The sequence below is a fragment of the Pinus tabuliformis genome, chromosome 1_2 (genome assembly GCF_031772625.1).
Source record: "Pinus tabuliformis cultivar Carrire ecotype Pingquan chromosome 1_2, CPIR1, whole genome shotgun sequence".
NCBI lineage: Eukaryota > Viridiplantae > Streptophyta > Pinopsida > Pinales > Pinaceae > Pinus > Pinus tabuliformis.
This window is the reverse complement of record NC_142298.1, coordinates 30,962,360-30,986,907: the sequence shown is the minus strand read 5'-3', so window position 1 is coordinate 30,986,907 and position 24,548 is coordinate 30,962,360. Positions and strand designations below refer to the sequence as shown.

Genomic DNA, 24,548 nt, shown 5'->3' with positions numbered 1-24,548 from the left:
AGTCCATCAATGGCGTGGGAAGGCCAATTGTTGTCCACTCTTTCCCTACATCTATGAATCGTCTAATTCCCCCACTTGAATTCCCCTTTTCAAATTTTCTGGCATTGGAGAGTTCAAAACTCTCTTGTGGCAAGATCTGGGCATCAACGATCCACTCAATGGCCTCACAATTAAACTTCAGAGCATAATTTCTTACAGTCTACCCCAACATTCTCCTAATATCAATTTTTGCAACATATAATTCAAAGCTACAAAGCTAGTGAGGTTGTTTTTTTTTTCAACTTAAGAAATGGAGCTTGAAGTAACTCAGACATATCTAGTTTTTCCTGTGATTGGACCATCAAATCTGTGAAGTTCAACCCTCCCCACATCCTCTAAACTAATTGAGATTACTTATATTCTGGTTAACAAAGAAAACTAAAAAAATCAACATTAATGTTGACATCTGTAAAGGAAAAATTTGTCAATATTTAATATCTTATTTCAATAAGTGTATGCTCATTATGATATACCATAGAAAAGTACATTTGTGGAATGAAACAACAACATTCAGATCACTGACAAAAATGTCTCTGGATCAAATAAATGGTTTCCATTCATTGAATAGCATTGCAATTACAACAAGAATATTCAGCTCTTCATTTAAGAGCAGATCCTCTGGCATGATGGAGAGAGATCCAAAGGTACCTACCAGTAGATGAGAGATTAAAATAAATAGAGCATATGTACAAGATCAGAACTCCTGAGCAGAGCAAATTAGTCGCCAACATTGCAAACAATTTGATGGACATTGTCTCTGATGTCAAACTACACCTACAATTAGTAAATCTTTGGTTTCTGCCTGTAGGTACCATTGGAATCGGAGGTGGAGGTAAACAAAAAAATTCATTAATATTATGTTATAGTTTTAAAATATTATTATTATTATATTTTATATTAAACTTTAAATATTAATAATAATTTAGGTTACCTCAATCTATTATCCCTAAAGGATTGAGGAACTTTCAACTAACTAATGGTGTTTCCCAACAAAATTAACAATTGGACCTTTAGATAAAGTATGATGAATTCCAAAAATTTCAAAAGGGATTGCGAAAGCTAGAAGATAGTTTTGGTCAAAAGGGTAGAGTAGGAAATTTGTGCCTATCATTTTTGACATATTGAAATATTGGGGCTTGCACTATCAAAGAAAGATGCCACCATGGACCAAAATTATTGTAAACCTAGGGAATCATGTATTGAAAGAACTAAGGTTGCCTTCAAGAGGGATGGGTGGTGAAAGCTACATAAGCTAGTCTAGACAAGCACAATAGGCAACCCATAGAATTATTATTAATATCAAAAGTAACCCGAATTATTATTATTATTATTTAAAAGTAACCAAAATTCACGTGCTAGTTACTTCTATTACTACCAACTACATAGCTGCTTAAATAAAATTAATTACTAAAAATAAATAACATAGCTGCGTCAATTATCTTATGAAGTGATTGAGTCAGATCCTTTGTGCTTGTTCCTACTATAATACGTTAGTCAAATAAAACTAAGACGTCATTTTCTTACTTAATTTATAAGTGGATCAAGTTATTTTTTTAAGTAATAATTGAAGACAAATTAACTATACAAATATTTTTTATTTTATCATTAAAGAAAATATGTGAGAATAATAATGCAATTAACTATTTTTGGAAATGTTTTGAGGACTCTTGGGAAGTATTTACACTCCAAGAAGCAGTAGAAAGGAAAATGTGGTTAAAGAAATATGGCACAATAAAACGATCCTGCTATACCCAAATCTTGTGGGAGAAAAAGAAACGATTCTCAATCAAATATTGTGGGAGAGAAAGACAATATCTTTAGTTAGAATCCAGATAAGTGAGGGAGAAGTTGCTCCAAGGTTCTGCAGGAAAGAAAGGAAGTCCTCTACAAGAAACATTTTCTCAGAAACTATTCACTCATTGTTCCGTGTGAGTCCATATGTGTGAGAGAAGAGCCCGGGGGTAGTCAGTGGAAGGAAGGACTAACTTATTGTTAGGAGGAGTGTAATAGTTTTTCTCACATTTCCATAAAGTAAAGAAATATGTTTTGTAAATTTTTTATTTTGCAAAGAATGCCTCTTCAACCTCAGTTACTAAGCTTGGATATGAATTATATGTGGAAAAGAAATTGTTTAATGCCAAAGGAAAGCTTAACCCCTTATTCTGGTAGCAAGAAAGGAAGGTACAACAAATTTGGAGGCAGAGTTCTGATCATTTATTATAAATTCTGGAAGTCATGAGTGAGATAAAGAAAAAAAAAGCCTTGTTTGTTGATATAGTAAGTCATATATGGTGTATCAATATAGATAGACTAGAAAAGTAATGACATACAGAAGTATGAAGAGTTATTTTATTTTATGAAGGAGCCGAAAAAGATAATATGGTACTAGGTTAGATGCTATAGCAGAGAAGGGTGAATTAGCATTAGTCCCGAAAATCGCAACAAAGAGTTTAGCAGAACCCATATCAGGTTTAGCTTACCCACTGCATTTAGAAAAATATATAGAGATAAATATCCTCCAATGGGCATCTACGAAGAGATAAAAGGAGTTAATTAAAAACAAAATAGAGGTTTAAAGGAAATATTTCGGAACCTTGTAATTCATAGAAAGTACCAGTTATAATGAACACCTGATAAAAGAGAATGGGTAATGTAACCTTAAGGCCATGGAAATCGAGAGAATTGTGTGGGAGTTGTTATCCTTAGGAACCTTCAACTCTGGAACAACAATTTTGATCTTAAAATACTTCCAGAAGAAAGGTAAGAAGAGTAGATAACTAATATATACATATAAAAGAGGCGAATTGAAAAACTTGGAAACAAAAGGACTTACACATAATAGATTAGAAGGGAATGTGTTCGACAACTATTCTCCTTCATCACATAAACAAAACTGTCGTGCCGGAAAATGGAAAAAAATAGTGCCTAAACTGAAAACGCTCAGGGTTGTAGAGGTAAACTTGGAGAAGAAAAAATGAAAAATGAGATGGAATGAAAGTTGGGCAGCGGAGGGAACGAGAAAGTTACCATAAAAACCACCCAAGTTTTCTCCACCGCTGATACCCAAACCCTAGCCCAACTTTTACCGATCAGTGACACGTCATCAAACTCTAGTCTAGGTAGAATATTTAATACAACTGTAGGTCAGTAGCTGAAATTTTCTGCCGAGGAGTCATATCAATATAATGCATATGTCAACTTAGGTTAAAACCAAATTTTGATGAACGAAAAATATAACATATAAAATAAAAAGATGGGTTGCCGGCGCAGCAAGTCCTTATTTTCAGTGGGTAACAGAATTATTCTTTGTGATTTGGACTCTGCCAAAGAAAGAATTCTCTAGAAGAAGAGATCAACTATACGATTTTATATAAAAAGATAAAAGTGGAAAAAATGCCTAGCCGCATTTTTCATAAGTGAAAATCAAAATCTCAGAAACCTGGATCAAACTACTCACTTTCCTCACCGCCTGAGTCACTACCTTCCTAAAATGAATTGAACCCTTTGTCTATTGAAGATCTAGAGGTGTGTCTATTGAATATCTACAGGCGCATTGTAAGTAATGCATGATCATTCCTATCAAAAACCTATAAATTGTAAATTAGAGCTAAGCAACATGATATTCGACAACTGCGGAAGATGACAGAATGAAAACCAAGATGTGGATCATTTCATGAATAGAATTGTGGGAATATTCAATTAGATCAAACTGATTGGTGAAACCATTTAAGATCAGAAAATTGTTCAAAAATTCCTTCGAACTTTGTCCAAGAAATATGAAAAGATTATAACACCCATTGTGGAATCCAAAGATTTTACAACTTTCTCAGTAGAATAGTTGAATCGATCAATTCTAGTACACGAAACAAGACCCAACTTGGCAGAAGTTTCCATGGAACAATCTTTCACAGAAAATCTTTATTTTGGCATAGGCATAGATAGAGGATATACAAGCGGCAAAAAATGAGGTAGAGGCCGAAGTAGAGGTAGATTAGAACATCGTCATGTAGTAGAGCAATGGAGACCTCCACAAAACCAAACTTAGAGAACTATACCATGGAGCAAATCTAATGTCCAATGCTATTATTGGAAGAAATCTTGGCATTATGAACATGAATGCAGAAAGAAACATTCAGATCAGCAAAGATGTAGTGTCCATGTCTCCAACAATGAAGGAGAATCGTCTTAAGCAATGTTTCTTTCCTTCCATCTTTCTGAAGACACACACAACAAGGATATTTGGTTGTTAGACAGTGGTTGCAGTATTAATATGACAGGTAACAAAAATCTACTTTCTTATCTTGATTCTTCCATAACATCATAAATTACTCTTGGAGATCATTCTTTCATTAAAGTTGAAGGAAAAGGTATTGTCCCTATTCTTACTAAACATAATCAACAAAAATATATTCTTTGTGAGAAGTGAACAACTCAACCGACTAGCTTGTTCAGGCAATCAAATCAATCCCATGAATTATAGATAAATCATTGACTTGTGCGCCAAATGAATATAGTAACTAACTCACAAGGGGTGTAAGTAAGTATATAAAGAGACGACTATTAATTCTGTCTTTTAAGAGCTTTCAAGTGCAGGTCAATAAATCTAGAGGGATAATTAAGTGGAAAGAGGACAACTATAAATACTTCCATATGTAATTACACTCTGGTATTTTCTATACTTTGTTGATCTATGTCAATATGTTCTTGTTATTTCCTGGAAATCCCTTCCTTATGAAAGTGGATTGAAGTCTAATTGCACATATTAGGAATTACGAACAACCCCTTATATATGCAATTGGTAAGTAAAGGAGTACTGGATTTTATTATATCCTCCTGGATCAAGTTTATCAACTTGAATTGATTGTAGCACGAATGGCAGCGAACATAAGAGTAGGAGTTGGGAAGTGGGTTTGAATGTATGGGTGTGATATGAGAGAAAGCGTATGAGGAGGGGGCCTTATGAAGGTCATGTAGGATGGATTAATCGAGTGTGGTTGGTTCGGTGGATTCCAAAAATCTTCTGAAGTGTGGTCTTGTATAAAGCAAACCTTTGTTTATTTGGGTTCTGAGGCATATTTTCTCCATCGGGTTTGACAACCCACATGTTTAAATAGCTAACTTGATCCATTAAGGCATGTAAGGTTATTCTACCCTCCCATCCATCTTCCATGCATCTGGCTTTATCGAATAAAAGAAAATAGGGCTTTAGATTGAGTCTTTCCATTCCATCAAAGTAAAGTCTTTGTCGAGTAAGCATACGAATGTGGGTAGACTAACATGTCGAAGGAACATGGAGGGGAGATGTCTTGGGGAGGGAGGGGTTGAAGAAGAGTAGATTGAGTTTTTTATAGATATGTGGGTAGTAGATGACACATTGACAACATGAAGCGGGCGACTACAGAGTGCTATATGATATTATGATAAGGTAACTCGGTGCTAAGTGATGTCTAAACTATGGGAGTGTTTTGCTAAATGTTGTATTGATCTACCTAAGGATATCTCTTGGGACACGAAGGTAAGTTCCCCTAATGGGAAAGTGGAGCTGTTCATAGCCACCTCTGGAATGATGGGATAGACAAGATAGTTTTTCACAGGCACCTATGATGCAGTATGCATCCCTCAAGAGTGGTTGACCAGCTCAAATTAATTAGAATTTGTGATACATTTCATATTGAAAACAACAAATATTGGAATCATATCACTAGAAATGAAGGTAATACATCTAGAATCATTTTTCTTAAGTGACGTTTTCTTGGGCTTTTAAATGTGACACCCATTGGGAAAAATACTGAGAGGGGGGATGAATTAGTATTTTCAAATTAATAACTTTTTCTTTTAATATTCAGATTTTTATATGCAACTTTACAGAAAGGAACCCGCATGTGTACGCGATTGTTCTTAAGACAACTAGCATATATCCAATAAACTTATGATTCAATTAATTCATCATATTTTGTTCTTCAGCCAATGCATCAGTACTTTAATAAACATTAGATAAACAATAACCATGTGTTGTGAGAAAAAATAAACCATCACTCTTATTGGGAAATCTAGTGTCTATTCAGAGTTGCTAGTCCCACCAAGACGGGTAGCTATCTTAGAAACAAACAGATTAAGGTTACTTGTTTTTCCTTTACGAGAGAGAGATGAGAAAGAATTAGATAGTACCAACCTCAGTCTTCCGCTTGGATCGTTGCTTGTTTTCTTTCACCTTTGAGAGAATCTCGCCACTGCTTCCTTACTCGTCCAACTTCAAAGAGCACCTGTAGATTCACAATAGCATAATACCATCAAAGCGTAGACATCTTTCACTCTAAACAATATAGGATCAGATATATATTGACCATATAAATGCATATAACAACACAATGTTCAGAGATACACAAGAATATGGAGGAAAACTCAAATAGATTTATTAGTAAAAGTTGTAGAAGGGAGGAATACAACCACTTGGTCTGACCCAGTGCCATCCTCCCAGCTTGAAAGCCCTCTTCACCTCACACAAAGCAAGATCACCCAACAATGTTTTCAAAGAGAAACCAACAACATCTCTTTGCAAATTACCCAATTCCCCCCTTTGGATCTCTTGGATGAGGGATCCATTTATAGATATATGCAGGGGGGTGAATCAGCTTCTGGGATTTTGATTAGTGTCATCTTTCTGATAGTTCTTAGTTCCACATGGATATTTTAGATCTCTTACTCATCCCTGGGTGAACTCAGAGAGGCAAGTGTCAAATGAGCAGTTTCTAGAAGATTCTTTGGGTTTCCACCTAGCAAACTGATTGTGCCATTTGTCTGCTCTCGCTCATCGCACCCTATAGAAGGACTTTCTAGTATGCATCACAGTTTTTGCATGTGGCAGGTGAGATGCATCACACCTTTAGCACTGGGCAGTCTGTATGGTCTTGCTTTGACTAGTTCTGAGTAGTTTTTCATGGAGAACTTCTCATAGATGATGTAATTAGCTGACCTTGCTCCTTTAGGGTATGAAACAACACTTTTAGGGATTTAGAAGCCCTTGGTTTATGGACATATGTGATTGGGGTTGCAGTGCCCAAATATGTCTATAACAGTTGCTCCCTAAAGCATGAGGTCGTAAATCTTTTGATGTCGGGTAAAATGCTTTATAATGAGGGTCCAAGGTTTTTCACACTGGAAGGTGACCTGTAATAAGATATGATACAATACATTATCTTCATAAGATTTTCATGATCTAGCTGAGGCGGGCATTCCCATGCTCGGCTTGATAAATTCATTTTCATGTACATAGGACAAACAACCGTCTGTGTGCAGACTGATGATTTTGGTAGAGCCATCATCCCTCAGTTTGGATGATTATCTATGCAGCAATGATGTACATTTGATTTTTTTATTTTCTTGATTATATCACAACCCAGATGGATGAAACTAGATCTAGTGTCTTCAAAACTTGTTCAATCTTTGCCCGAAAGTACAAGTCGATCCATGTGAAAAGATGTTCTGATGTCAAACATGGAAGGACGTCGCCTGATTACTAGCCAATGATGTAAGTTGTTAACAGACATGATAGGAATCATCGATGATGATGGTGACCCTCAAGGTACTACAATACAATTCACGTGGTGTGAATACATGAGTTGATGTTGAACATCACACAAAATATTTCGGTCGAAGGCCATTAGTGTAAACCTATTGCAGGAATTGAGAAACTTGCCATTGAGGCATGCAAGCTTCAAAGTACTGGAAGGGTTGTCCCTAGGTCAACTTCTTGGATAATGAACTGATGTCGACAAGAAGTGTCCCTTCATAGGAAGGCATTAATGGATCCCACATCTATGACAGAAAACGGAGCAAATGATTTTGTAGAGGTGAAAACGATCCGATGATACAAGGTTCATGGTGGCGGTCATGAAAGAATGAAGCGTGAAGGTATTGTAGCGGATGAGACATAAGATGGGTAGGTGAATTCTCTGAGCGACTTCTCTTGAACATATCGGCGACACTGAAATGGATTGGTAGAATTAACCCCAAAAGTGGATGGTACATTGGACCAATGGTGATATGACTGGTGAATGGAATAATACAACCTGACTCAATCATGGTGATGGAGTGAAAGTGTCATCTTCAAGAGCGACCTGCTACCAAAAAAGTTTCTTCAAGTTTTCTTCCTAATTTTCCCCAGTCATTTCTGACCAGTACCTCTTTATTTTTGTCAAGCTTGAGGAGGATAACATATGCTTGTTCTATAATTTTCCCTTCGGAAAAACCCGTCGCTATGTTTTAATGAGCCTAGTGACAGTGAAACTCGTTCTTGTCTGAATGGACAAGTTTGTCGCTATTGTTTTAACGAGTTTAACGACAAGGATAACTTGGTCCTTTTAATTTTAGAGAGTATGAAAAGAGATGGAAAGAAGACTCCAATATTCTTTTTTCATAATATAATCCCTTAAGTGCGAAAGAGTATAAAACAATGTGAAAGGGATGACTTTTGGAGAGTTTTAACGCACCGAACAAGACAAACGCTCGACCTTTTTTGTATAATAATCCCTCAGGTCCAAAAAGATTAAAATCTAGAGGAGGGATAGCACTTCCAATCACTTTAATGAGCTGGAGAGGCCAATCGCTCAGCAATATTTTCATATTTTATGAGTCAGCTAAAAAGAGCTTAAAGGGGACTCGTTTTTTGAGGAACGAGTGATGTTTTAAGATAGCAGCTGGTTCTAGGTAAGGTTTGAAACTTTCCAATAATGGCAATGTAAAAAGGTGGCTAATAGGATCACTCGTCGCAGTTGTTCCTCAAAAGGGGTAAACAATCAAATGGAGGCGAATGATCGACAATAAAAGAGTGGAGGCGATGGTAAGAACACGACCAAGGCTCAAAAGCTGATGATAATGCATTCACAATGGTTATTTACCAGAGATGGGTTGATTTTTTATGAGCTTAAACTATGGTGGAACATATGCTCATTGCTAGGTTTAACTTTTAATGAGCTTGAACTTCGTGTAAAACTCCTCGTGCCAGTCATATAATAAGGATGTCTCGCCGATAGGTTCATTTTTTAGGGAGCTTGCACCATTCGAAATTATGCTCCGAAACCTTTCATTATGTAAGCTAGGAACGACCAATCCTATGAGTTTAAAGGGTTAAGAACCTACAAACTAAGAAAATAAATGGTTGCTTTTCACTTTCACACAAATAGTTTGCATGCCCCCAGGTATAGCGAAGTAGAGTTTCGTAGGTTACCCCTCAATTTGCAGACAAAACACTTGTTCTATCGAGAAAGGCCTACCTTTCAAAGTTACCCTTCAATTTGTACACAAACATTTGTTCTATCAAGAAAGGCCTACCTTCTAATAGAGGTATCTTATTCCGGTCTAATCCCATTCTCCTAAATGTACGGGTGTGTCAGACCAGCCATATATCCTCTGTAGAAACCTACCCTATACCTAAAGTTTCCCTGCCGAAGCAAACCAGGGTGCATGCCCACTAGGTTTTAATCACAACCACCGAATCCCTCGCGTTCATCAGGTGGATGTCTGGAGATTGATGAGACATTCCTTGTGCAAAAAGACCTGTTAGGGATGGCATTTGACTATTAGCTATGTGTGAACTGGGGAATGAAAGCTGGTCTACAAGCTGGACCACTCTGCCTTCATGCGGAGAACACATTACTTGAAAGAGTGAGGAGATGATGGCTCCCATGCTATAAATGTAGTCGCGCCCAAGGAGTAGATTGTAGTGTAAATTTCCTTGTACTACCATTACGTTCAGATAAACAATTTTCCTTCTCAAAGTTATAGGAAAACTTGGAAGGATCCCTAATGGCCAACTGGTTCCTTTATCGAAGCCTATCAGATATCGCATCTCAGGAAAAATTGATGGCGAACCAAACTCTTTCCAAGAAGTTGAGGAAAGGATACTCACAGAAGCTCCTTCATCTATGATGGTACCAACCATGACCATTTTGTAAGTTTGCACTATGATTCGAAATGGTACATAAGATGGTAAACGGGGTCTACATAGTAGATTCCAATCGAAGGAAATGACTAGGTTGCTTGGGTGTGGGACCAAATAAACGGTCGGATACAACTTTGAAGAATTTCCTTCCTGCGGTAAAGGAATGGGCAGATTTCCCCCATGTTCATCGGAGTCTGTGTTTACGAAAGGAATTTGAACAGTGTCGTTCTCATTCTTTTCGGTGACTGTATCATCGAAGGTAAATCTTATGAAGTCAAGATGGGGTCGACTGCCATCTCAACCTATTGACTTTGGTCCGATGTGGATTCAGAGGGTCTATCTTCAACGATAGGTGCTTCGACCGACTCCAAAGGTGGGTCAGTCAGATTTTCAAGTAGCGATGGATTCGGCGAGAGTTTCTTGTACGCGGGAGGGAGTTGCTGTGGTGATACAGGATGATTATCCAAGACTCTTTCAGCTTCGTCCAGGAAGGGAAAACGGTGGAGGGAATGGTCGCCTTCACAAATTCTGCAAGGAAATTTAGATTTCCTTTTCTGTCTGGTGACTTCACTTTCACTAGTTGACGGTGTACTTTCAACATGATCATCAAAGGTTGATGACACAGAATTGTGCAAGCAGTGAGATCAGTCCCTTAGAATTCATGGGATGCAAGGACAATCTCGGTGATACTGGTCTCCTTTGCAGATGACACATGGAGATTTAGGTTTGGATGGTGCAATGTGTGGATTTTCGCTAGATGATGCACGGTGGCCGCTTTTTGCCATTGGATCCTTCTTATTCTTCTCCTTCCCCTTCTTCTTCTTCTCAGTTACTTGGTTTTTAGTTTTATTATCTTTACTAAGCAAAGAGGAAGAAGGAGAGAGAGAGACAAACAAAGTAGAAGGTTGGGTGGGAACTCTAGTATCATCTAGTTGCTAATTCGATTGTTCAGGAATCACGGTGCTTTGAGCGACAAAGGTCGAGAAAATCCATACCAGTAGGCCAATCTGCTAAAAGTGAATCTAGCTCACAAGGTGAGGCAAGGAACTCTAATGAGAATTCTGAAATGCTCAACAAGGAGAAGAGAGGACAGCCTCATCAACAGCCAAGGAAAGAAATTCCTCAAAGAAAATCCTTTCCTCCTAACTATGGACACGACAGATGATTATTTCCTTCATTGAATAATGTTGAATGTTATGTATGTCCTAATCTTGGACATGTTGTAGCCAGATGCAGAAGTAGAATGGTTCAAGACCGTCACACAAGATCATAATATTCTAGGTACTTCAAAGGATATTGTTTTTCTTGCAATATCTTTGGCCACAAAGTAATTGATTGCAATAGAAGGAACATGAAACATGTAAGATGTTATGCATGTAACAAATTTGGACATAAAGCAAGGGAGTGCAGGCGCAAAAGAAGCAAGAGGATTATACATCATCACAATTCCAGGAATTGAAGAAGACAGAATTAGAGACAGAAAGGTGTGACATAACTCAGTTAGCTGACATAACAGACATAGACGAAACTCAAAGTGAAGACCTTCATTGTTCCATTTTGCATACGCTGATATAATGAAGATAAGTCACATATATACACGATCTAGAGGCTACAGAGTTGTGTATATGGAGCTCAGAAGAAAAAGGCAGTAGAACAGACTCAGGAAATGGTTCATTCATGGTATATGATGGTTGGAACAGGCTCAGGGGGAGCATATACTTCAAATAATGCATTGTTGGCATTATGGCTAGAAGTCTTTGTTGATGATGCTTATGAGGCTAAATGATACATCTTGTTATTTGATCAAAGGAATGGTATTGAAAGTTTGGATGTTCATGCTTATGGTGCAGATCATAGTGGCTAATGACTATCATGGTCTTGAATGGATTAATGGTCTTTGTTATAAAGACCTTGTATGTGCTCAGGGGGAGAATGGACAGATTGATACATCTTGGCATATACAAAGGGGGAGCCCAATCAGAGATTTCAATAGGTACTCAGGGGGAGTATGGATAGCAGAGGGAGAGAACTTCTTGGTCTGCCCTTTGCCCTTGATGTCAAAGGGAGAGAGTGACTTGGTGTGGTGGTTGCCATCAAGTCCAAAGGGGGAGATTGTTGGCATTATGATACAAGTGTTGTCCTTGATGGCAACTCACTCAGAGGTATGATACAGGTGATGACAACTCAATCATAGGAGAGATCTTAGTATAGCAGGTTAAGAGAGAGATATACGCAGGTTAACCTTGATGAAAGCACGTATACACGTGGGTGAGAAGAACAAAAGGTGCATATGCGTACATACATAGGTTCACAGCAGGAAAGGCGCGTACATGTTGGAAAACTAAGTTTTCGTCCATGGTATTTGGTCCATGGTATTTTGGTATTGGTCCATGGTATTTGGTCTAAAGTGTTGATCCTAGGTATTGGGTCCAAGGTATCGTTTCTACATGGTTTTGGACCATGGTATTGAGAGAAGCCTAAACCTTTATAAGGAGAAGATCATTAGGTCAAGGAAGTATGAGCAAGAGATGTATGTCTGACAAAAGGGTGAAGATCTAGTATGCTGGTTATGGGTTTGTGATGCTTGGCTCGATTTGAATCAAGTTGGAAATGGCAGCGAAGGTATAAGTAATTATCTTTAGATCTGTACGCGGGTTCTCTCTGGTGAAAGTGTGTGTACATGTGGTTTTGACACAGTCAAGTAGCGTATACATTATGAGATTTGATGTTTCAGGTTCTAGTGGTTTTGGGCTCTGGTTTGTGTTCTGGTAACTGTGTTTTGGTGACAGGATTTCAGTGATTCAGTATTGGGTAATTCAGATGATGCAAGTATAAGTTGATGATTGTATTGCAGTGGTGATTATTTTGTATTTATGGATCTAGTCTAAAAATTTATGAAATGTGGTCCCTAGAAGAAAATAGAAGGTTGTAGCCTTCTGCAGGTAGCAGCCTGCATACTGGTATAAGACTGCACCAGTATAGAAACATTGTAAAAAGAAGTTTCTAATTGAAAGAAGATAGAGACAAATTGCAGCAGGTGGTTTTCACCCACATTGGGTTTCCACCTTATATCATGGTGTTCATGTGTGTTGCTTATGTGTGATGATCTATTTTGTTATACTGCTTCTGTTTACTGTTCATATGGTTAATAATGTTCTGATGCACTCATTAAGGATCAACTAACTGAATCATAAGTTTACTTGATATACGCTTGTTGCATTACATACAGTTGCGTATACACGCGGTTTGTCTTATCTGAAGTAGCGTATATGAATCTGAGTATGAAAATGAAAAATTCATATTGATTTGATAATACTGATTCACCCCCCCCCCCCCCCTCTCAGTATTATTTCCAACAAGCAATACATGAACAGGTAAAACAACAGCTATAGGATAGCAACATAAAGTACAAGAGTAGAGCATACTTGAGAAGGAGAGAAGTTAACTATGAAGTTGGGGATTTGGTTTTAGCACACCTAAGGAAGGAAAGATTCCCAAAAAGAGAGTATAACAAGTTAAAGTTGAAGAAAATTGGACCATGAAAAATATTGAGGAAATTTTCTGGAAATGCATATGAAATTCAATTACCCCCTGATATTGGAATATCTCCAATTTTCAATGTTTCTGATTTGTACGCATATGAAGGTGAAAATGTAGATGACACAACGGAAGACCAAGAGAAACAAGAAATTGACTGGATAAAACAGTTACCTACAAAAAATTAATTGCAGCTAGAGAGGATTTTGGACAAGAAATTATTGAAAAAGACAAGGGGACAGGAGTATTTTCAGTATTTGGTCGAGTGGAAGATCAACCAATTGTTGATGCTACCTAGGTGACATATACCATGCAATAGAAATTGGATAGTTCTGTAGAAGAGCTTATGGACAGGATCCCATAAAGAATTTTGTCCTCAGGAGTCCGATGTAGGAGCATGAGGCTTAAAGGCAAAAGGCTTTGAACTTATTCCAAAAATACAAAAAAAGTTACAAGCAAAGGAGTGAGGTCCTTTAGATGTCAATTTACAAAGCTTTCTAGTTAGAATTTGAACTAGAATATAGGATTTGGATTATCATGTAATAAATTCAAGTAGTTAGATGTAGTGGAGATTCTCGAGGAGAAGATTATGCAGATTAGATAGGACTAGTTAATTATATCCTTTGATTGAGGACTTGGTTGTTAAATGAACCAGTACTTATGTAAGCTCTGGATCATTGTAAGGGGATTTTGACTTAATTGGCTTGTTTTTGCTATATATGGTTAAGCTGCAGAAAACATAACTCTATGTAATTTTTGTGTGAAATTGGTCAATTCCGGAGGTGTAACGTCCCTTCTTACTATTTTTTTGTATCTTTGAATTACCAGTTTGACTTAAACCTCAGAGTTATATTGTTCTATTTGATCACATTTAATTTCATTTCTATTGTGTATTAGCGACCGTAGGGGTAGAAATGCATGAATTCTTGATCCAGGACTAAAGTCCTGCATATATTCTTAACCGTTGATTTCATCTTCAATGCATTGTGGCATAGTCAACAGCGGGGGTTGGCCCTATTGTTAAACCTTGTGTTAATCAAAGTCTTGTGAGCCATAGATTCTGGAAAACCTCTGTCATCTGTGTTAATCTCAAGTCCAGACCTGAAGAGTTATAAATTGGGTTTTATAAGCCTATCAACTCTGTGAGGTGGTAACATCGCGCAGATCTTTGTGTGATATCATAGTGACCGTCAGATCACTGATGAATGCTGACTGTCAGATGGATCTCGCATCACATCAGTTATAAGTGAAGGGACCCTGGCCTGGCAGAGTTGTGAAATGCGACATGCGATACAAGCACGCTGATAAATATTGCATCGCAATGTTAACAAATAAAGGAACCTGCTTGGTGAGCTGTGATTGCAATATGTGATGGTTAGAGGGTTTGTAAGGCATTTGGCGGTTGCGGCTAAATTAGCGGTTCTGCTAATTTAGCAGAGTATCTAACTCTGGAGGTAAATGACTGAGACTCCAAGGGAAATCCAAGAAGAAATTCCACCATAATTAGAATAAATAGTCTCAGGTTTTGAACGATTGTCACTTACGCCTACACACTGGCCACCACCTTGTCTCCTCTGCACACATACCAAACAATATTACAACAAAACCATTGCGCGAATTTCATTAAGCTTCGCCAAATATAGGATGAATTATTTTTCACAAGGGCCACAGAGGATTCCCATTCTTCCAAATTAAAATGTTGTAGGTACTTATCATGTATGATAGCTTTCCAACCTCCAGATCTAGAGAAGACCCTCCAAAGATTCTTCATAAGGAGGGTTTTGTTAAAACATTTGTTATATCTAATGCCCCATCCACCTAGTGATATAGTTTTTTCCCGCAAACCCAATTAAAAAGGAAATCAAAGATTATAGTGTTGATTGTGCTAATGACTACCATTAGGAGATGGTATAAATGCATCTAGTAAACAAAAATTCCTTGGAGAATTGCTTGAACCATCATGAGCCGACCACCTATTGTAAGCCATTTGTGATCCCAATGTGTAATCTTCTTTTATATTTTATATTCTAGCCACCTCCAATCCCCCAACTCGTATTTTTTAGGTTTCAAAATAAAACCCAAGCACTTAAAACCACCCACCATAGGCCTAGTAGTAACACCAAAAAGGGTCACAATCTTAAGAATCCCCTCCTCATTCACCCTAGTGGAAATGAGCTCTAATTTATATTTACTCATTGAAAGCTGAGAGGCATTTTTGAGTTTGGAGAAGATGTTTTGTATGCATTTCCGTTTAGATAATTTGGACTCACTAGCACACATGACATTATCAACGAAAATTGAATGCATCATTGAAATATTTCTTGATACCCTGTAGCCTTTCATAAAGCCCCTATCCCTTGCCTTCCTCAAACTATTGCCGAGTGCATCTATAACCAGAATGAAGCGGAGAGGAGAAAGTGCGTACCGTTGGAAGAAACCCCTAGATATCTTCAAAAAAACCAATCGATTTACCATTAATTAGCACTGCCATATTCACTGATCTGACACATGCAATAATCCAGTTAACATATCTACAAGAAAAGTGTATCTTGTGTTGGACTAATATGAGAAAATGCCATTCAACGTGGTCATAAGATTTCATGAGGTCTATTTTCATCAAATATGCATTCATTGAGCCTCTCTCACTCTCACAAGTCTCAAACAGTTCAACCCACATCAGATCTCAACACTTGCTCTAGCGAAGACTTTGTGGTATGGTCGGTTGTGTTCAATGCAGCTACCCCAGTGTTGACTCACACAACAACAGTCAACTCACATAGTGATCGGTTCACTCGATCTCAACTTATAATAGCTAATCATACAAGATTTTATGCTTCTTTCCCACAACACCATCTACCTCAAAGCTCACTATTTCTGCACAGCGGGCTCTCCACACAGGTATTAAACAATGCTCTCCAACAACTCCAACAACAGGGAAAACTCCACTTTCCCCTCACAACCATGGAGCTGTCACAACTATGGCCAAACATAACTCTTTACGCCATATTGGCTCCGATATCATGTTAGAACTTGAACACTCACAAAGTGATTATTTCATTACTACATGTTACAATTTATAAACTAGTTGAGCAGTAAATTCGATAGAGAATCTGTCGATTGTCATTTATTTTTCACCAACACTCACCCACTCTTGCTAACTACAGACTTTATACCAACCATCTAGAATGTACTTGATACAGTCTCGATTAATATTTGAATGATTATATTTTTATTTATAAATGTAACCACTTTCATTAATATAAAAGTCGATACATAGTCAAGAGAACATGAACCATGGGTTAAAGAACCAAATAGACCAAAAAATAAATGCAGAACCCAATCCATTACAAAAGTGAAGGCCCAAAATGTATCAAAACAAGAACCAATACATAACTCCACTAGTAACATAGATTGCAACCCCTGTGGAAACCAAATAGAAAGTGAAAACAACAGCCAAAATGACCCAAATCTAGCAAAAAGGAAGACATACCTCGGCAATGAAAGAAGAAAGGAAAAAAACATGGAAATTATCAAAAGATAGAGAAGAAACTTGATGCATGGACCACAATGTTGACCAAGAAGCTGTAATGAAAGAATCCTAATGCTGATGAAACATCGCACTTTGAATGTTGGACAACCACAATGTTTTGTTCTTGATGTATATGGGAAAATGATATATGGGAGAATGAATCTGTTAGAAGAAAAATCTACTAAAACCATTGGAATAATGAAAGAATATTCAATGATGATGTACCCTATACCCAATATATGACATATTTGGAAACCGCGACGATCTAAATATGCTCGATGCCAAGCTAAGATGCGAACTTCAACACTCTGCAAAGGGATAACACCTAATCTCTATAGTTGGAGCAAGAGCACCCTAACCAAAAGAATTCACATGCCTTGGATTTATCAATTACAATGTAAGCCCCACAACCAAACTCACCCCATGAGGATGCACCATATAAAAATACAACACGAGAGGAGAAATCAGCCTCCATTAGAGAGGTGACTTGTTTATGAGCTTTGGGATTCCAAAGACCCACCTCCTGAAAATAGTCCACGATTTTCAAACTGGTTGAATGAATGTAGGGGGCATATTTTCAAAGCTATAGTTATTCCTGCAACCCATATATGCCATACAAGGCATAATGCTAGAGCTCATACTTCGTTCAGACTAGAGCTCCAGTTTTTCAACCATGCTACAATAGAAGACATATCCACCTCTATATCTACTTCAAGGGAATTTGTGATCAATGCCCAAAAAACATTTGCAAAATGGAAGAGAAGAAAGAGATGCCTAACCTCCTCCGAGGCCAATCCACAAAGAGGACACTAGCTTAGACCCTAAAAACCTCTCTTTATGATGTTGGAAACCTCCCTTTATGAGGTTATTCTAGTTGACTATTTGATTGTAGGTGACTGACCATGTAAGACATTTGATTTTTAAAGGAACCTCCAACTTCCAAATGGGAGCCAACAACCTAGCATGAGACTCAACATGAAAAGGAGAAGTGATGAGTGAGTAGGAATCTTTGACAAATATGTCACCATTTGAAACCCAATCTTCTCATGTGAACTTATCAGGCTTATCTGTGAGGTAAATCCTATGATTAATTAGATGTAGACAATATGTATCTCATTGAGCCAAAAATTCTTGTGCAATACCCCAATCCAGTGAATAGGAACATGTGCGAAATTAAAAAGGAGAGTTGTGTTCCTTCCCAATATGTGCTAAAGTATAAATATCTCACTCGTTGAGGCATGAGATGAAGTAACTAAGAAGATTATGACCTCCAGTTAGTCCTTGGGAAATGAAGACCTTGTCTCTTTTGCCCATTTACTAGAAAATATTACCACAAAACTATAACCTGACTTTCATGAAGCTTCGCCAAATATAGGAGGTGTTATTTTTCATAAGGATGCCTATTCTTCCAAATCAAAATGTTGTTGGTATTTATCATGTATGATAGCTTGCCATCCTCCAGGTCCACATAACACCCTCCAAAGACTCTTGATAAGGGGGTTATGGTTAAAAATATTGGTATCTCTAATGCCCCATCCACCTATGGATATTGGTTTGGATAATGTCACCAAAGGAGACAAGTGATATCTCTTTCTTATACAGACCCAATTCCAAAGGAAATTAGAGATGATAATGTTGACCATTTTAATGAATACCATTGGGAGATGATACAAATGCATTGAGTAAACCAAAATTCCTTGGATAATTTCTCTAACCATTATGAGTTGAATACCCAGTGTAAGCCATTTGTGATCCCAATGTGTAATCTTCTTTTATATTTTATCTGCCAACCACTTTGAATCCCCTAACTTGTATTTTATAGGTTTAAAATTAAAACCAAAGTACTTAAAAACACCCACCAAAGGCCTAATTGTAACACTAAAAAGTGTCCCAATCTGAAGAATCTCCCCCTCATCCACCCTAGGCATTGTTGAATTTGGATAATATGTTGTGTATGCATTGCCATTCAGGTAATTTGAATGGGTCATTGAAACGTTTCTTGATACCCTCACCCCTTTCATAACGCCCTTGTCCCTTTCTTGCCTCAAAATCCTACCAAGTGCATCTATAGCGAGAATGAAGAGGAGGGGAGAAAGTTCTCACCCTTGGCACAAACCCTTGCATATCTTAAAAAACCGAATCAGCTGACCATTAATTAGCATTGCCATATTCACTGATGTGACACATGCCATAATCCAGTTAACATGTCTGCACACAAAGCGTATTTTGTGTAGGACGAGTCCCATAAAATCCCATTCAACATGGTCATAAGCTTTTGTGAGGTCTATTTTCATCTAATATGCATTCGGATTGCTAGATTTAATGGAGTGAATGCTTTCTTGAGTAATTGCCACTGCATATTGTATACATTGGCCACAAAGAAACTCAAATATTTCTAGAGTAATGTGGTGTGATATGATCCTATTAACTCTATTTGTAATTAATTTAGAAATCATATCGTAGACAAAGTTACATAAAGAAATTGGTTTGTAATGAGAAAAATTGCAGAAATTGTTTTTTTGGGAATAAGTATGAGAAAGGTAGAATTGATGGCATTTGTTATATATCCCTAAATGCAAGACTCCTCCACCATCTCCACTAGATATGAGCCAATGATGTTAAAAAAAAACAAAAATAATTGCAGTGGCCATCCATCCAGACCAGGGCTTTTATCTTTCGCTAAGTCTTTTAACATCGCTTGTAATTCTTCCAAAGAAATTGGCCTATTCATCATCTCCAACTCTTATTCATTTATCATTTGCAAGAACACATTAGTCTTATTGATTTGATCAACTAGATTTAGCCATATCCATTTGATCAACTATATTTGTTTCCTCTTGATGCCTTGTATTGGGACATGAAAAAATTAACTTTTTTCTGAATGTCATGGTGTGATGAGAGAATCTTACTGTCTCCATCTCTAATGTACCATATGGAGTTTGCACTCTTGCTTTTGGAGGCCACCCTGTGGAAGAAATGGGTGTTCTTGTCACCTTCACGAATCTAACACATTCTACTTTTGAACCTCCATTCATCTTATTGATTTTTCAATATTTCATTCTTCTTTTCCATAAGATTGAATATTTCCTTTTTAGAACAACAATGTAACTACTTGAAAATCAATTGAAAACACCAAAAATCCACGGACCAGACTATTTGTAAAAGAACTTTTGATCCAAATGGTCCGTTACATCCTTAATTTCCTGCGTGATATTGGTTCCTTCCTTCTGCACGTCCTTTTCTAGGTTGGCTGATGCAAGATCTGACAACCTTTTTTAATCTTTTTAGTTTATAACTTACCTTTTCCATTTGATTATCGAGGTAAAAATATAAAGGATGCATCCATGATTCACGCACCAATTCTGAAAATTCTAGGTCTTTCAACTGTCAAAGAATCTAATTCCAACCACCTGTTAGGTGTCAAAATTGTCCCTCCAAGTGTCCCAATTTAGTTTCAGTTAAGTCCAGTTAAGTTGAGTTTGACTCCAGTCATTTATCATGGATGTTTCTAATGTAATCTTATTTAAGTGATTTATAATACCGAGAAGAGCAAGTATTCTGCTCCACATTTTGTTCTCTTCAATTTTTGTCATGGTATTTTTATTGCAATTAAATGCAATGTCTACAATTTATTTTTCTTGTTGAGTTGTAGTTAGTAAACACTCAACAAATGGAAAAATCCAAGAGGCTCAAAACGTCAAAGCAACAACAGAATATGTTTGAGATCTTTTTAGATCTGGAAGTGAAGAAGCAAAAGGATGCCTTTGCATTGAAATGCATAAAAGAATTTGTCGATGACAGCATCCTACCCCTGATTTCAGAAGCCAAGACAACCAAGGAGGCTTGGAATACTCTTGAGAGGTGTTTTGGTGCAAGGGGGAGCATTAATATTTCTAATGATGATAATATGATGATTCCAACAACAGAGCTTGCTAATGAAAGTTTGGTGAATCGAGTAACAAAGCTTGCTAATGAAAACTTGGTGATTCCAGTAATAGAGCTTGCTCGGGACAATAAAAATGTCATTGAAGGAGTGAATGTTATGGTGAATCCAGCAAATAATATTTTTGATGTAAAATTTGATGAAGAATCATTGGCTAATGGTGAATGGTTCCACATGATGCTGCAAAAACATCATATTGACATGATGTTATTTTTTGAGACAGATGAAGACAACTTCAGCAACACACATTAGTACAATAGTAAAAAAGACAGACACAGAGCTAGAAACAAAAGTAAAGAAGGAAGCTTAGAAAGAGAAAATAGAAATAGATGCAGAAGCAACAGCTCAGAAAGAAGTGCAACAGGAAAAAGCTCTCATTGTAGAGTAGAAGGAAAAGAACCAATGTGCTTCTCCAGATATTTTCAATTCTAATGTTGATTTTGAGTGTGCAGGTACACAGAATGACTATGAAAAAGAGTTAAATTTTCTTGAAGCATGGCTTGCAACACTATGCATTGATGAAGTCTACATAGAAGATGCAAAAATGAATGTTGAAGACAACATCGATGAAGAACAAATTAATGAATTTTTCAGGTATTGGAGTCCCGAAGAGATGAAATTATATCATGGTCTAATGGTGCAGTAGATTGAACATGAAAAGTGCTCTACAAAAGATAATATGTGGTAGAAGCCCACATACAACTTGTTTTTTGAGGAAGTTCAAGATATGCTTAGAGAGCTTGAAAGAATGGAAGACCTGCACCAACAACTGAAGAAAATGAAATTTGAATCTTACAACAAGAAGGACATGCTGAAGCAATTTAGAGGCTATAGGATCTGGAAAAAGAAAAAGAAAAGTTGAAGTCAATTTTCAAATTGTAAACCTAGCTTAGACAAAGACCAAAAGGTTTCTTAATTGAATTTTTTATGTGGTTGTAATTAAGGCGGAGTGTTGGAGAATGTAATTGCAACCACCTCTTAGGTGTCAAAATCGTCCCTCCAAGTGTCCGAGTTTAGTTTCAGTTAAGTCCAATTTGACTCCAGTTATTTATAATTAATATTTCCAATATAATCATATTTAAGTGATTTATAATACTAAAAAAAAGTTTTCTGCTCCACATTTTATTCTCTTCCACTATTCTCATCAACCAAGTATGACATTTTATTCTCTTCAATTATTCTCATCAACCAAGTATGACTTAGCACCACTCCATTCGAGAAATATCATGTCACGGTCTTCTCTTCAATTTTTGTCATCAATCAAGTATGACTTATCACCACTCCATTCGAGAAATATCATGGCACGGTCAGAGATTTCCGTATGAAAGGATGATGATTGCAATTGATTGAGCCTCTCGATTAGATAAGAGGGCACCATAGAGTTAAGATTGTTTTATGAATTATTTAAACTTAATCAAATTTTACTTTGCACCATCTTAATGATAACATCATTTCATTTAACATCAAATTTAACGTCTGTTTAAAATATAACCTAATTAGAGAAAAAGATCAATCAGTGGGACTAAAGGTGTTATATTATATGAATATGGATTTGATTCGATTTGTTTTGCAGGTAGACGACCAAGAAATTTACTGTTTGATCTGTTCGAGGAAGACGCTGAAATCATGAAGATGGAAACAGGAATTAAATTGATTGTTTCACAAAGGAAGTGGGGGACAAAGGTCGTGATCGCCAGTTTGAGGATGACACTGAAACTTTTGGGATGTCATGTTAATTTTAATTTTAATTTCACTAGATTTTAAAAATATTTTGGATTTTGATAAAAAAGAAGACTCAATTGTTTAATCGTATTCGGAAATATTTCTGGAATTTGCGGAGATATTCCTGGAAATATTCGTGTAATGTGCTAAAAATCTACAACTTGATATGAATTTCGTGCGGTATACGCTACCAAAGACCAAGTTTTGGCTGGCTACCCTGGCCTATATATAGAGTCTCACCTGTGGTATACAAGCAGGAAATAAGCTCAACTGCAATTCCTTGTATTCCGCTGTTTTGTTAGTTGTGTTTAACTTGCTGGTGGCCGTTGCAATGGGGGCAAGAACATTATCAGTTTCGGTTTATGTTACAGCAACACTAGCAATAATATTTAGTCTCTATGTTCAAGGTAAGGTAGTAATCCCTCGACTGTATTTTATGCACGAAAATAAATGGTAATATTTGTTTGTTTCGTTGAGTATATATCATAAATAAATATTTGTTTGTTTTGGGAAGTATAGGAGCTATGGGTGCGACGTTTGCGATCCAGAACCACTGTTCATACACGGTGTGGGCCGCAGGAATTCCCGTAGGTGGCGGTCAAGCGCTGGGGCAGGGGCAATCATGGAGTGTTAACGTGCCCGCAGGAACAAGCTCAGGCAGATTTTGGGGACGTACGGGATGCGCCTTCGATGCCTCTGGTAAAGGAAGCTGCAGCACTGGTGACTGCGGCGGCGTGCTCAGCTGTACACTCTCGGGACAGTCTCCTACAACGCTGGTTGAATATACTCTGAATGGGGCCAACAATCAAGATTTCTATGACCTCTCTGTAATTGATGGTTTCAATGTCCCTCTCTCCCTAACACCCTCCGACGGTAGCTGCATCGCACCCACATGCAAAATGGACAAGTGCCCAGATGCCTACTTATATCCCACTGATGACACTAAAACCCACGCTTGCGCTTCTGGTGCTAATTACAACATTATATTCTGCCCCTGATGACAACATAAAATCCATCCCTGCTTATCGTACCGAATTCGACGCAGTATCATATCTACAATAAGGATATTATTACAATATCCATCCCTGTTTATCGTACCGAATTCGATGCAGTATCATATCTACAATAAGGATATTATTACAATGTCGACTGTAGTATCATATTTATAATAAGAATACCACTTTAAGGCAAAGGCATAATTATTTTTATAATATTTTTATTTTTAGTGTATATGAATTATTTTTATAATATCTTCACTGTGTATATGGATCAATTTGGATATATTTACAGTGTATATGGATTATTGGATCTAAATGATTTAATAAATAATTATGGATGATTTAAAAATGTTTTTATTTAAAAAGAAAAGAAATGATTATATATATTATAATTATAATTATATATATATATATATATATATATAAATAATATGATGAAGTTATATATTTTTAAGGTGGTCTTGTTTATATTAGAATGAGGTATTTTTATAAAGATATTCAAAATGTTAAATTATGAATAGCTAAGATTTGATAATTTAAAAATATTTTTTTTCATGATACCACAAACAATATAGACATTATTTGAATGATTTTTCACATTCTTTAATTTATTAAAAACTAATTGATGAAACATGGCTAATTTTCAATTGATCAATCAATTTGAGACTCTCTTTCAATGGATTTGAGGCTCCCCTCGGTTCAAAATACTACATAGGGAAAATTGATCAATCAATTTGAAGCCTTTGCCGGTTCAAAATACTGGATTTTCTTTTGCATATTTAATATTGTGACATTGCTTGCTTTGCACCATAGCAAATTACATATATCACTAGGAATATT

The 24,548-nt window shown here is 36.8% G+C and overlaps 1 protein-coding gene across 1 annotated transcript; it reads left to right on the top strand.

Moving 5' to 3' along the window:
- Positions 1-22,946: 22,946 nt before the first annotated feature.
- Positions 22,947-23,861, top strand: LOC149204252 (thaumatin-like protein). Its single transcript, XM_089393252.1, has 2 exons — positions 22,947-23,117; positions 23,230-23,861. Exons 1-2 carry the CDS (start codon positions 23,042-23,044, stop codon positions 23,706-23,708), a joined length of 555 nt encoding a protein of 184 aa, XP_089249378.1. The 5' UTR covers positions 22,947-23,041; the 3' UTR covers positions 23,709-23,861.
- The last annotated feature ends 687 nt before the right edge of the window (positions 23,862-24,548 follow it).